This window comes from Sturnira hondurensis, unplaced genomic scaffold, assembly GCF_014824575.4.
Source record: "Sturnira hondurensis isolate 20B ecotype Veracruz unplaced genomic scaffold, ASM1482457v3 Scaffold0010428, whole genome shotgun sequence".
NCBI lineage: Eukaryota > Metazoa > Chordata > Mammalia > Chiroptera > Phyllostomidae > Sturnira > Sturnira hondurensis.
The window spans coordinates 2,770,276-2,785,789 of record NW_028083059.1 but is presented as its reverse complement, the minus strand read 5'-3'; the positions used below and the strand labels follow the sequence as shown (position 1 = coordinate 2,785,789).

The 15,514-nt window shown below is 43.9% G+C and overlaps 1 protein-coding gene across 1 annotated transcript in view; it reads left to right on the top strand.

Moving 5' to 3' along the window:
• FLT1 (fms related receptor tyrosine kinase 1) overlaps positions 1-15,514 on the top strand; it is a 194,216-nt gene that overhangs the window by 141,597 nt on the left and 37,105 nt on the right. The window contains exons 16-17 of the mRNA XM_037058896.1: positions 11,067-11,173; positions 15,222-15,354. Of these exons, the coding sequence (XP_036914791.1) occupies positions 11,067-11,173; positions 15,222-15,354 (240 nt within the window). The remainder of the gene's footprint in view (positions 1-11,066; positions 11,174-15,221; positions 15,355-15,514) is intronic.

Below are 15,514 nucleotides of genomic sequence, written 5' to 3'. Positions count from 1 at the left end.
GTTAGAGCACCATAAAATATTAAATTGGCAGCTCTTAGGTGTCAGTATCTATGGCACATTGAGGTTCTACATGAAAAGACAGAATTTGTTCAGTAGCCTATTTCCAAATGCTCCCTCGTAGACTTTGGACTATGTAAGGAGAAGGAAATATGTACCTGTTCTTCTGCCCAGGAAATTTCCAGTGCTTAAAAGTGCTGACTCTGAGAATTCAGACTCCTTTGAAAGAGAACAGCATCCCCACACTTTCACAAGGAAATGCTTTTAGAGAGTCTCCTAGCAAATCTGAAAGTACTCTCCCACAAATGTAGGCTTTCAGAAGAAGCTGAGGTAGCATTTCCAAATACTTTTAGTGATGGTCCTATTTCTTTCCCGGATAACCATTGTTTTAAAGTATTGTTTCAACTTTTCTGCTTATTTAGGGAGAAAATGATTTATTAAGTGTGAATCTCTCTTTAATGCCTCCTTCTTCAAAGGACTGTTAATTTATCTCTTAACAAGGACCCCAAGTCACCAGATGTGACTCTCAGAGAGGAGCTGCATTGGGGCGGAGAGGGACCTGCAACTGAGGGAGGGGTAGCAAGGAAGACTCCTAATGCGCAGTCCGGAAGGCATTTTCCCCTATATCCTCACAACAACCCTGCAAGATATTTGGAGCAGTTCTTACAAACCCAGACAGGAATGAAGTGGTTAACTTAATTCTATAGCCAAGAATGGCAAATGGGCTATGACTCACTCCAACCCACCACAAAGCTGCTGTCCCTTCCCAGGTATCTGTACCCACTTCTGTCTGAATGTGGGTAAAAAAATGGCCATGAACACAGGCTGCAAAGTTTTTTGTACAGGCCACTCCCCGTTTCACTGACATCTTCCTTACCCTCCAGGGTGGTTTAGGTGCATTCTACCTGGTAATGTCCTCCAGGATGAGCAGCTGAGTCAGATGGTCTCGGCTCATTCTCTCCTCTGCTCTCCCACACCATGGTTCCTAGGTCTTTAGTCAGACTCATTTTATTCTGCATCTTTTATTATTTAATTATTGATATGCTTTTCTTTTCTACTGAATAATGAACTGTGTCTGACATATTGTTGTATCCCATACCCATATCCAGCACTTAGCAAAAGACTAGTATTTATTTAGTCCAAAGAAGTATTATTGTATTATCTTCGGTCTACAGATAGGAAGAAGGAGACTCAAAGAGGTTAAGTTACTTGTCCAAAGCTGCACAAAGAATAGGTAGTGAGGCTAAGATTTGAGCTCACGTCTTTGGAAACTCTCAGTTTCCATCCTTCCTCTATTCTTCTCATTTCTGAGGTGTCTTGGGAATTGTCTGCAAGGCCTTAGCATAAAACTGAGTTTTTAGACTCAGTTATCCTATTATTTTTGTCTTCTCTCCACCTGCTTTTAGATTTCCTACACTGATTCCTTTTCCCACTAATGTTACACTTTCCTGAACAGTCAGACAAGAACACTGCTGTCACTGATAAGTCCTGACAGTTTCTATCAGCCTGTATCATTTTCTCCTGAGAAAAGGGGAGATAACCGTCATTTGAATTGCCCACCTCAGCTGCCAATGCAGATATTCTGATCCCCTATCAACTCTTGACATCATCCCTTAGCCTCCCAAACAGCCTATCTGCTCCTCTTACCCTCCAACGCGCTCCCACATCTAGAGTGATCTTTCTGAATGAGTAATCTATGACATATTACTTCCCTGCTTCAAAACTTGCAAGGGTCCCCAAACTCCTGCTCCCCTCATCCAGGCACACAGGTCCTCCATAGTCTCCTCTCCATCCTCATCCCCATACCCCTCCCACACCCAGCACTGCAGCTGGGCTACACTACTTGTGATTCAGCACGCACACTGTGCTCCTTCTACTCTTCTGCCTTTGCACGCCATTTTTCTTTTGTCTGAGAGGCTTCCTTCCCATCTTCCCCCTGCCCCAGACAATCCCACCCATCCTTTAAAATTCACTTTCTCTGCACCTGATACCCGCTGCCCCATCGTTTGCCCTTCCATGCTCCATGGCACCTGACATGCACGTTTAATGCCATGCTTATCATTGCCTATTAGTCACTTTGCTATCCCAGAGCACTTGATAAATATTTGTTGGATTTACCTATTTAGAAAACCACCACTGAATATCTGGGAAAAAAAAGAAATACACCAATATATTGTTTAGGGCAATAGAGATAAGCCAAATTCAGTGTGTTGTTAACACATTCGTTTGCCCAGGGTTATGCAGGGTGTGAAAGTGTAAGCCATGGCCAACTAACTTCAATGGGCTTTGAAGACCTCGTTGGAAGGAGAGTAAGATGCATGTGAAACAATTAGAACCAGTTCAATAAATACTTTGATTGCTTCTTAAAGGTAAAGTACAAATACTAGTCTTTATCAAACAGACTACCTAATGCTGCTAATGAGGGCTCAAGATGTTCATAGAGGCAAAAAAGGAGATGGTGACTTGACCTGTTAGGCGGCCTTGTAGGATATTGGATTGGCAAGGTGAATGAGTCAGGAGGAAGGCAGCAAGCTATGAAGCAACTTTGGACCTTCTACATTGATCTCTTCTTTGGTAATTATAGAGTCTAAGTAATTCTCAACATTTCCTATTGTCTGGTCCATTGAACTTCATGGTTGCGTGTTTGATCCACGACCTTTTTTCCCTCATGCAGCATTAACTTCTACCGTCACTCAGAGAAATGATGAAGTTGGCAGCACGGCCGTGGATGCTCCGCACACGCTTCCTTTTATCGACCGCTGCCCAGCTACCAAGTTTTCAGTTCTTGTATCTGCTTTTCATAGTGTTTCTGCCTTCTCACTTGCTCTCTTTTGTGATTTTTTTTAACTTTGAGAGCGATGGCTATATCCAAACTCTCCGTTCAACTGTGGCGGTTGGCTGAGAAAACAGACGGCCTCCTCTGCAGCCGTCACACCTGAGACATTCCACCTGTAACAGAAGCATAAATACGTAGTACCGTAGTCTTAATATGGTGATGATACAAGGAAATGAGAATGTTTTCTCTAAAAATGAGACAACTTAAGCTGATTGTTCTCTTCAAATATTTAAGGAGCTTTCAGACCGAGGAGCCATTTAACTCATTCTTTGACACAGAGAAGGAGAGAACCAAGGAGGAAGCTGGTGGTGAAGTTTCAAGGAGGCAGGTTTCAGCTCCATTTAAGGATAACTATCATTTTCAATAGGAAAGCTTTTTGAAAGTTGATATGATAGGACTCTTATGAGTTAGATGCCATCTTAAATTAAAATACTTTGGGTTCACTGAATAAAAATGTAATCTTTGGACGCTGTTCAGAACAATCGAAAGCAGTACCTGCTTACTAACTTTATCACTGAAATTAGATTCCTGCCGTAGAGCTTAAAGCACTGTTTTCCTCACATCAGTGGCTGCGAAACATTCCCTAGCTCTAGACTGATTGCCTAATATATGCCGAATGACCCTTCCCACCGACCTATCTTGTCAGGTGGAGTTTAGGAAATGAAACCAGGAGAATAGGTTGTGTCTGTGGTTATGTTTAACAGATTTAAAGAGGTTCGTGAATTAGCCAGGAAGGAAACTGTCTGCTCTTTTTATTTCCTTTGAAACATGATTCTTATACTCAGAGATAAAACAATGTGTTATTTTTGTTTCTGAAAAGGATGAGCGGACTGTGGAGTCAAAGGAGCTTCTTTAAATACTCATGACTCTTGTTTGGCTTGGACCGCACACCAGCACAAGAGCGAGCGAGAGAGCACACATGGAGCTCCCACGGGGAAGTTGTAATATTAAAAACAACAACAGCAGAACTGTTACTAACCAAAATAATTTCTGAACTTAACACAGCATTAAATAGCCGGTGGAGCTCAATGGACCGTTGCGATGAGAGTGTGGCCCATTTGCATCCAAGGACTTAAGAATAATTCTATTTTATAATTATTATGGGAAGTAATCATCACAATATGTATAGATATATTCCTGTAACAGATTTAGGCCTTGCTATTGCAATACTATTTCAATAGCATTTACAATTACACAGGAGAAAACAACTTGAAGAACTACCCTTTTAAACATTTTTTGAGGGTGACTGTTGGATACAAAAGGATGACTACCACAGGGCCCAGCAGGTCTCCCTGCTTGAAATGGCATTAAAGGCGTGATTTATAAATTGTGTGCCACAGTGACTACACATCAACACATTTCAGAAAAGGACTCCTACAGCAGAAAGTACACACTATGTTCTTTCATAAAATTCCAAGAGTAAAGAATAGAAAAAGATCAAAACAAAACTCCTTAATCTCACCCTGGCCAGCTTTCAGTTTTCGTTTCTCCTCCAATTCCTGACTGCCCTCTGCTTTAGCCCCTTTCTTTCTGAATCGTGCCCCCAAATTCACCCCCATGGCTCTCCTGGCACTAGGAAGGATGTGATAAACTAATTCGGGTGATGATGTTGGTGATTGATATTACTCCTCTCATGGGTGTTGGCAATTCAGAAGGGTTTCCCAAGGAGAGGATAGTGCTTAAAACAGAGCTGAATTGGCTGCCCACTATTTTACATGGGAGGGCCAGGGGACAGGATGAGGCTGCCTTTGGGCATAAATCCTCAATGACATAAAGCTGGACTTGAACAAGAATTCAAAAAGTGGTGATGGAATTAATTCAGTTATAATATGTTATGTTTATGGAACATGTAGTGCACTTTTTAAAGCACATAACATGCATTAGCCTCTTTAACTTTTGCAAAAATCCAATGAGGATTTTTCCCATTTACAAGGGAGACTCTGAGGCTCAGTGGGGTTTAGAACTTTGTCTAGAGTTCCTAAGCTAGGGAGCAGCAGAGCTGAGAGCTGGATCCATGTTTAACCTTTCTGCACTATTGCTTCTCAGCTCTACGGCAGGAGAGCCCGGTGGGGGAGAGGACCCGCTCTACAGCGAGGTGTGTCACTCTCATCGGCTGTGTAACCCTGGACCAGTTACTTACCGTGTTTTTTTGGACCATAAGATGCACCTAGGTTTTAGAGGAGGAAAATAGAAAAAAAAATGAAGCAAAAAATGTGGTGAAATATTTAACAACATAAATAACATAATATTTCATCAATGTTAATGTAAACAGAACTCAACAGGAACATTAACACCATTATTCCTCCCAAATTTGGGGATTAGGGGGAGAAAAATGCATCTTATAGTCTGAAAAATACGATAACCTTCCTGGTGCTTCAGTATGTTCATCTACAAAATGCATGTTGGAGGACTTCCACCAAGATGGGGGCATAGGTGGAAACACTGTGCCTTCTCCCACAACCAAGTTTGAATACAACAAAGGTTTGGAGAACAAAGACACAGCCAAAGAACAGAAAATTGAATTATATGGAGGTCCGACAACAACGAACCATTCAACCGGGACGGTAAGAGGGGCAGAGCCAGCAGTGGAGCTGGGTCGGGCAGGAAAGATCCCCCAACATAGGCGCACAAGTGGCCCGGACCCAGTCAGGGTGTGGGGCAGACTGACCTCGGTCGCACATTCACGCACAGTGAGACGGACCACGCAGGCGCCAGCGGGCGAACCCAGTGGTGGAGAGCTGACGGCGATGGCACACTCGCGTGTGGTGGGACGAAACGCGCGGGCCCCGGTGACGGTGGCAGCGGCGGCACCTGTGGCGGCGGCGGCGGGAGACGGCAGATGGGACACCATTGCTCCTCTTTGACCCTACCCCCACATACAGTGTCACAACCCAGCCACTGAGTTGCCCTGCTCTGGTGAACACCTAGGGCTCTGATCCTGCTATTTAACAGGCACGAACAGCCCAAAAGATGGCGCAAGAAGAACTCAAAGTCCCAGAGCCAATAACTCTAAGTGACCAACAGATTGCCAGGCTCTCAGAAGCACAGTTCAAGACACTGTTTATCAGGATGCTCACAGAACTGGTTGATTATAGTCACAAATTAGAGGAACATATGAAGGCTAAACTAATTGAAATGAAGGGAGATGCACAGGAAACCCATAGTGATGGAAAGGAAACGGGGACTCAAATCAATGGAATGGACCAGAAGGAAGAACAAAACATCCAACCAGAAAGGAATGAAGAAATGAGAATTCAAAACAATGAGGAGAGGCTTAGGAACCTCCAGGACATCTTTAAACATTCCAACATCCGAATTATAGGGTACCAGAAGGGGGAAAGAAACAGCCACGAGTGGAAAACGTATTTGAACAAATAATAAAGGAGAACTTCCCCAGTCTGGCAAAGGAAATAGACTTCCAGGAAATCCAGGAAGCTCAGAGAGTGCCAAAGAAGTTGGACCCAAGAAGGAACACACCAAGGCACATCATAATTACATTAGCCAAGACTAAAATGAAGGAGAGAATCCTAGAAGCAGCAAGGGATAAGGGGACAGTCACCTACAAAGGAGTACCCATCAGACTGTCAGCGGATTTCTCAAAAGAGACCTTACAGGCAAGAAGGGGCTGGAAAGAAGTATTCCAAGTCATGAAATCCAAAGACCTACAGCCAAGATTGCTTTATCCAGCAAAACTTTCATTTAGAATGGAAGGACAGATAAAGTGCTTCTCAGATAAGGTCAAGTTCAAGGAGTTCATCATCACCAAGCCCTTATTATATGAAATGCTAAAGGGACTTATATAAGAAAAAGAAGATGAAAAATATGAACAGTGAAAGGACAGCAAACTCACAGTTATTAACAACCACACCTAAAACAAAAGCAAACCAAGAGGACAGCTAGATCAGGAGTGGAGCCATAGAAATGAAGAACACATGGAGGGTTAGCAACAGGGGGGTGGGAGGGGGAGAAGGGGGAGAAGGTACAGAAAATAGCATAGACAGTAGGTAGAAAATAAATAGGGGGGAGGGCAAGAATAGTGGGGGAAATATAGAATCTAAAGAACTTGAGACACGTGGTTATAAACTAAGGGGGGGAGAATGGTGGGGGAGGGAGTTTGTGGGTGGAGGGGAATGAGGGGGAATAGCACAACTGTAATGGTATAATCAATTAAAAAAACAAAAACAAAAACAAAATGCATGTTAAATACATGGTACTCCAATGTACGGGTTTGTGGTAACAATGAGCACATTTAAACACTATCTGGCATATAATAGAAGCTTTTGAAATATTAATTAACATTTTTTAATATGAGAGCAAATCCCATTTCATTAAAACCTTTATAGTAGTTTTCCCAGACTTAACCAGTGAGTCACCAAAATGGTGTTCCAACCCACAAAATTCCTATTTGATCTAAAGATTTAACTTACCTCAATAAAAGTGTGATATGGAACTGATGGCACATAAGAGCAATTTTAAATATCTTTGCCTAAAATTACTCTTGAGCCCTGCCTGGTGTGGTTCAGTGGATTGAGCACCAGCCTGTGAATGAAAGGGTTGCTTTTCAATTCCCAGTCAAGGCACATGCCTGGGTTGCAGGCCAGGTCCCCAGTAGGGGGCGCATGAGAAGCAACCACACATTGATGTTTCTCTCCCTCTCTTAACTCCCTCCCTTCTGCTCTAAAGTAAACAAATAAAATCTTTTTAAAGAATAAAAATAAATAAAATTACTGTAGAAAATGTACTTCAAATTTAATCCTAATACAGTATCTCCATACATACTTCTCCTTAATAGGGTTCCAAATTGGTGTACATAGATTCCTATAAAGCTTCAAAAATAGTATGAAGGCCAATTTTAATATTCCAATAAGCCTTAGAAAAATTACACCAACCTAGGACCACATATCCTATGGGCCTGACATCCCTGAGAGCCTAAGCAAACTCCTCCTAGTCACTGTTAAATCCTCCCCACGCTTCCGCTGGCCTCCTTTCCCCTGCCACGTGCAGCTGGGCCATTTCACGTGCTGAACTCATCAGCTGTCACCAGCAAGTTGGAGCTGGCTCTAGTCAGGCTAGTGTGTGGATGTTTGACCTCTGAGCAAACATCCAAGAGCTATATAGGAAGAGATGTGGCTGATTTTAGTCAGTCTACCTAGCCTAAGGTCATCCTGATGGTCACTTTCCAAATAAAGACAGAGATTGAGCTATCCAATGAGAAAGAGCGTATATATTACATTACATCTTATAAATTCTTATTTTAGTATTCAGTAAGCAGGAATAGATTAAATAGATCTTTCCCTTTTAATAAATGTTCTTCTTGAAGACGTTTTTAATGAGTTGATTCTTTAGATGTGTAAGTGCACACAAACACATATGGAATTTTGTCTGAGTAAGGACTATGGAATTACTCTGGAGGTCAGCTTCCTGCCCCGTGGAATGCAGCAGGAACGTTCCCACAATGGGAGGGAGCCTCTCTCAGGGCACTCCATGCAGGAGGTTTCTGCAGAAGTTTTAAGCAGACAGGCCAAGACTCGAGATGCTATCTGCATCTCCGAAGGCCAAAGGTCATTGTGCCCACAGCAGGTCCCAATCAGATTCCACAAAACTTACTTGCATCCTAAGCAAAGAAGTGTGTGTGCATTTCTCTGCATGTGTGTGCGTGTGTGTACAGCAAAGCAGCGTCAGACCTCTCACTGTTGGGGCTGAAATTCAAACTTATATTAACTTGAGCTTACCATATCTCCCTGGAAAGAAAAATACTGAGAAAAAAGGTGATCATACTTTGAAAGTTCTTCAAGGAGGCTGTTCTCAATCAATCTCATGAGGCTCAGGAAAACTTAACCCTAAGCTGACCGGGCAGTAAATGGAGCCAAATCCATTTATTCACTTAACCAATATTTGCAAGATGCCTGCTGCTTGCCAGGAACTCAATTCTTGATACTGAGAGGTAGCAGTGAACTCAAGGACCACGCTCCTACAGTCTGCTTCTGCTGCTTCACCCTGAACTCTGAACCTAGTCATCAGTTCAGATACGAGTGCCAGACTGTGAGCTTCAGACCATGCCCTTTCATTTACCACCGTGTACCAGCACCCAGAACAGAACCTGGAATATAGGTCACCTTCCTATATTTACTGGACTAACACACGTAAATAAGAATTTGACCCCGAATGCTTTGAAAACTTCATGAAACTCTTTGGAGACAAAGAAAAACATTATGTATCCACTAGTTCACCCAGTCTGATGAGTGGGGATATAGTGATGAATAAGATGAGGCCTCAGCTTCTGGGGAGCTTACAGTCTGGTAGAGAAACAGCAAAGGCCAAAGTATAGTGGCACAGAAGGGCTGGCATATTTTTTAAAATGACAAGTATTTTGATGTGACTGGGGCAAGTGGGAGGATAGGAGGTGATGAAGCAGAAGTGATAGAATGGGTTGGGCATATAGGAGTGAAAGATTTTTTTAATTTTTATCCTGACAGCGATGCAGGGCAGGGTTGGCAGAGATGGAATTTAGATAGAGGAGTAACCAGATTCAATTGGTGGTTTGGGAAGATCACCCTGGCTACAGAGTGGAGGAGAGACTGGAGGGAGTCAAGGTCGTTAAGAAGCTAATGAAGGTGTCCAGGTGAGAGCCCAGGAGGCCTTGATTTAGGCAGTGATTGTGAGGAAGAACAGGAGGTGATAACTCCATGAGCCGAACCTTGGGATGGACTGGATGGAGAGAAAATGTCAGTTTCCCTTGCAGGCTAAAGGATGCGCTGCAGGGACGACGGCCTACAGAGAGCAGATGTCCTTGGTGGCTGAGTGTATAAGAGGAAAGAAGGAATACTAGCTTGTGTATTTGCTGTTATTCAGGGCAGAGAACCTTCTCACAGACCTCAGATCGTCTGTGGTCTGGTCCTGTCCTAGGTCTTACACTATCCTGCCATCAACCCCCTATCATTTCCGAACTCTGGGTCCTAGCTCATACCGTTCCCTCTGCCTTATAACGCCCTCTCCTGTCTGTATCTCCTTAGATCAAGTCCAGTTCAGATGTTACCTCTTCTAAACAGTTTTAGTTCCCTCAACCTCAGATATTTCTATCTAATTCCTTTGTATTTGCCTTAAGTCTCTGGTTTCAGTTTGTGAGAGAGCCCTTTGGAAGGGATGGCTTTCCCTTCTTTCCCTTCCTGTGTCCTCCCGCCTGGAACCTTGCTGAACTGGAACAAAGAGCCAATAAGAGGACATACTCATCTAGGAAATGGGGATGTTATTGCCACCTACTCATAGGGTGATGGGAGGGTGTGGCTCAATAAATGATACCATCCACACCATCATTTCTAAAAAGTAAGTGTCACTTAGTCTTGGCCTAACTTTATACTAAGCCTCTGTCTCCTTTTAATGCAGTTGAAGGATACAGGTACTACTTTAGAAATTCCTGGGAAATTGTCCGCTGGAGGTAATAAGTGGGGAACCACTATTCTGGTCCCTGGGCCTTCCTTTACAAGTCCCAGAGTTCCCTCTCTGGGGGCATCTGGTGAATACTTTGGGTCTTTTCTTTTGCGGTCATGGGCGAACAATACTCAGCTTTTTATCTATGTGACTCTGGGAAATGAGGTGATGGGGAAGAATCGCACTCGGGCAGTTACCCCCTCCCACCTCAGCCCCTGCAGGCGGACTGCTGGGAGGAAGGTCAGAGACAGGCCTGGCCGTGGGGAGGGAGAGGTGAGCGAGCTGGCCCGGGTGTTCCTAAAGAGGGTCACTGTGATAGGCCTTGAGTTTTCGTTTTATTTTTAAATCTACTTTGAAGAATTTTCTGAGTCTCAAGGGAATTCTTTTATGTAATATTTTCCTTTTTCTTTAGAATTTCCTCTAAAACCCATTAGGGAGATTTAACATATCCCAGATTTGGCACTTTAATGGGCTTTTGTTCCTGCCATAATTTTTCCCTCATTTTTAATGTCTCCTCTGATTTTTAATTAGCTGTTTCTGGGATTATGAAGTTTATGATTTCAATAGCTACCTTTCTGGAAACACTTTTAATTGATTTGTGAGTTTATTATGATAATATCATTCATGGGCTGTGCCTGAATCAGAAAGAAAGAGAAGATCTATGCCAGACACTAAGTCTTGCACCAGCAGACTGCGTCCACCATGACGGACCTCTCAGGGGTAATGGACCTCTTTCATAAGACCACAAAGGCCCTGTGCTTGAGAGTTGGTATTTAGCGCCATCTTGGTGTTTTTGTCTTTCCAGGAACCTCGGACAAGTCCAATCTGGAGCTACTCACTCTGACGTGCACCTGTGTGGCTGCCGCCCTCTTCTGGCTCCTACTAACTCTCTTTATCCGAAAGCTGAAAAGGGTAAGGACATTTCAGATAGGTTCTACGCTCCTTTTTACGTAATACTCTAAAACGCTCACCTGACGTCTGGGACAGGCACTGAATAAAGGTTAGACCGATTTCTTCCCTTTGCCTCTGAGCTGGTGAACACTGGAACACGAATCACAAAGAGTGATTCTTTCCACCCTGAAGTGGGGCATTCAAAAGGAAATGCTAGAGCAATGGACGGGTGAATATTCCCTAAGGACAGGAAGGATATTTTTGAAACAAAAATATGTAATAAAGGATTTAAGTTAAATTTAGCATAAGACCTCTGAAGCCTTAATTTTCTTAACCTTGTTCCCTGCTGAGAAACAAAAAGAAAACTAAAGACGAAGACACCACTCTGACCTGTCTCGTAGCACAGAAACACAAAGACATGCCGTGCACTGCTGTGATAAAACTCCATTCTTTAGAGCGTGAGGCTCAGGTTGGAATTCGGGACGTCAGAGTTCTATAATTTGGCCTATAGCATGACCTGCGAGCTCCTCCGAAGTTCAGTGGGGAAAGGGTCAACACTAATTCTCTCGCTGATGCCTCAAACATTAACTGTGAGCCTGCTCTCTGCAGAGTGCCAGGCCCCGTGAGGCTCTCTGAGGACAATGGAGAGCAAATACTACAGTGTACAGTCTGGGGCTTTAATCAAGTACACAGACAAATGCAAAGTGTAACCGCAGTAAGTTGACTAGAAGATACCCTGGCGGGGGGAGGGGCGGTGGTCAGGTAAAGAGGGAGGGGAAGTGTCGCAGAGAGGAGTGTGTATGAGGCAGAGGCAGGGCAGAGGGACGCCGTGACAATGAGCCGCTGACCGAAGGCCAGTGTGGTCCCAGTGGTGGAAACAAGGCGTGGAGTGGGTGGCAAGAGAGGAGAAGAAAGGCTGCCATGCCCTATAGGAAGGAATCTAGTCTGTGTTCTAGCAGATGATAGGAAGCCTAGGAGCTGGGAGGAAGGTTGTGAAGCAAAGGTAAGTAACTGTAAGTGTGAGAAATTTGTGTCAGCAGTGATGATTGGGGCTGCTGTGAGGTGAACGGACCCGAGGGGCAAGAGTGAACTGAGAGGCACCCAGTGGAAAAGTTTACAGTATCTGAGTAACAGAGGTGGCAGCTTCGTCTAAGTGATTAGAGTGGGGAGATATTTAGGAGGTAAAGTTAAGAAAACCTGAAGAATGTCAAAGAGGCCTACTCCATGTCTAAACATCTATCAGCCCTGATTACTGTACCAAGCCTGTGGGAAGCTTTTTATGTAGTATCTCAGTTAATCATTCAAAAAATGCAGAGGTAAATATATTATTATTGCCACTTTGTAGAGAGGGAAACAGAGGCTCTGGGAATCGAAGCAACTTCTCCGAAGTCACACCGCGAATGAGAACTGGAGCTGAGTTTCGAAGCCTAGTTGTTTGACCTTAGACTGGATATTCAGAACTTTACAGTGTCAGTATGAGAAGCAAGGCAAGCAGCCAGCTTCTACACTGAATACGTAATATTAAGCTTCTGCTACGTGGAGTGACTGGTTTTGAGACAGGACAATTCAGAATACTACTTTAGAAGGAAACTGGTCAAACAATAGCATTTGAAAGGGGAGATGCACCATATAGGGAAAGATATCTAACAAAAAAAATCTTGCCAAATCTGTAGAGGAGGTACAAAGACTATAGGAGTTCAAAGTAGGAGAGCAGGAGAAAAAAAACTTCAGGGAAAGCAGTTTAGACACAGACTTTGAAGGTTGTAGCTGGAAGGAAAGAAGCAGAAAAACACAGCTCTCCTCCTTCCCAGTCCCCAGGTCAGGGAGGGAGTCTGGTGACTGACTATAGGAGCAAAGGGAAAGAAAACTGGGAAGGCAAACTGGGACTAACCTGAATGGGTCTCTTATATTTCTAAAAGTCTATGCCATTTTGGTTTCAATAAGAAAGGGTAAGAACAAGTCCTTCGAATGCCTATAAAATCTGACAAGCGATTGGTTGTGGGAGGCAAAGAGGAAAAAGGCATCAAAAACTATCTCCATGTGGTTTCTCTAACCTCAAGCTAAATTCATCCCTGATAAAGACTACTTTATCTTTTCATCCCCTGTATGAGCCAGTGTTATAATTATAATCCAACAGTTATTGATGCTTAACAGCTTTACATGGATTTCATTTGATATGCACAACAACCCTATGAGATAAATACCATCTTTATCACTATTTTAAAGATAAGGATGCTAGGCTTAGAAAGGTTAAGCAATCTGCCCAAGTTCTGTGCTGGTCAGACGTTGAGCTGAGATTCAAATCCAGGCAGCCAGCCTCAAGGCCTGGGCACTGACAAGCTGAGATGAGCAATTTGCATGCCAAGCACCTAGGGGTTCTTCAGTGTTAATGGCAATTAAAAGAGTAAATATGCGACAACTGAAATTCTACTACCACACTCTCCTCAAAGCCCTAACTTTTTATGGTGTTTCCTCTCATCTGCCCTATTGAGATAAACCGTAAAATCCCACAGGTGCCACATGTGGAGATTCTCTTCCATTGCCTGCTCTCTGGCCCTACCAACACCACTGCCAACCTCCTCTCAAATACTGCAGAATCCCAGATGTCCTTGCCAGGGTCAGCAACCCTATGCTCTCGGGACACTGGAGATTGCCTCTCAGAGCCCTGGCTATATCGGACATTGAGAAGTTCCGTCACCCCCGTGCCCTGGCCCAGGGGCTTAAACTCCTCTCCCAGCTTGCAGACGCGCACTGTGTCTGACAGGCTGGGCCCTTGCAGTCCAACCCTTGCGGCAAATGCAGTTTGTGACAAACGTGCTCCAGGTCTTTTCTGTGTTTATCCATTCTTTGTGGGGGTCAGGCAAATCTTTCTGCCTTGAGCTATTTGTCACACATCTTAGTGATAATTTTTGTGAGAAAGAGACTGATTGCAAGTGATGGATGAGGTGAGCTGTGACAGCCCAGAACAGGGTGAGTAAGGCCTGAAGAATGTGGGTGGGAGGGAAATGGTGTGTGTGGAGAGGTTGTCTTCTCTACAGAACTCCCATCTGGTTGAGAGAGAGACCCTGAAAGGAAGGGCCCTAAAACTCATTTAAATAAAGTTTACATAAAGGTTATCAAAACCCACCTTATATGGGCAAGCATACTCCCTTTTTGCACGGCCCACAGAAATGCAGTCAATTCGACAATTAACTAAAAGGAAATACACACCCATGGATATGAATCTAAGACACTGAATGTAAAACCAACTATTTATGATCTGAAATATAGGTATTTTCTGGGCTCGATTTGCATTACCAAGATAGAGCAAGTGAGTGAAGCCAGATGTCCACCTTGGTCACTGGACGTCCTACCAATGGTCAAAGGCACTTGGGTGAATGTTGATGTGTGTCCGTTTTGCTCCTTGGTGTTTGAAATAATCAATTCCAGTTTCTTACTGATGGTACATCTGAGTCTAATCTTACTCATGGACCTTCCAGTCTTTACAGGCAGCTACAGTCACGAAAGGCCAGGCCTTCTGAGTATATTTAAACACTTCACTTGAAATCTGCCCCTAGACTGTCCCAGGAAAGGACCCTGGGCTTACTTCGCCACCTTTGGCCTTTCTAGCAAATGTAGAAAAGCCACAGTCATGAACCCCGCTATCAGCCCAGCTGTGATGTGTGTGTGGGTACATTCCTGCTTACACAGGATGGCCATGGAAAGTCATTTTTAGTCACTGTTTGGCGTGATTTTATAAAATGCTTTGCACGTATGGGAGGACTATGCTAATCATATGCTAATTGTTTAAGAACAAGCAATAAGGCTGCTAGAGAAGCTGAGTGCACTCTGTCTGAGACGGTGCTCCAGAAATGCGGGGTGGGGCAGTGGGGGCTGTTTAATGGACCTCACATGCTCAGGCGTGGTGTGCATATGTTCCCCAAGGGCTACTTTCTGTACCTGACCATGTGGTTTTAACATAATGAGCCAAAATAGCAACAAATATTGCCAAGTATTGTTTTACATTGGATATCAGGGGGTTTCAAAGTTGTTTCCTTGTTGATGACCTTGAGATCTTTTCATGGTTTAGTCTTCTTCTGAAATCAAGACTGACTACCTGTCCATTATAATGGACCCGGACGAAGTTCCCCTGGATGAGCAGTGTGAGCGGCTGCCCTATGATGCCAGCAAGTGGGAGTTTGCCCGGGAGAGACTTAAACTAGGTAATATACCTGTTCAACAGTTTCCTAAACCCACACTGAGCACCGAGTGCACGCAAAAGGCTGCGTTGGGGGATGCCAAAGTAGACTAGACTTGGATTCTCCCCCGTGGCTGTTCACAACCTAGCAAGGGGGGTGGACACAGAGGCGCGTGACGCTATGA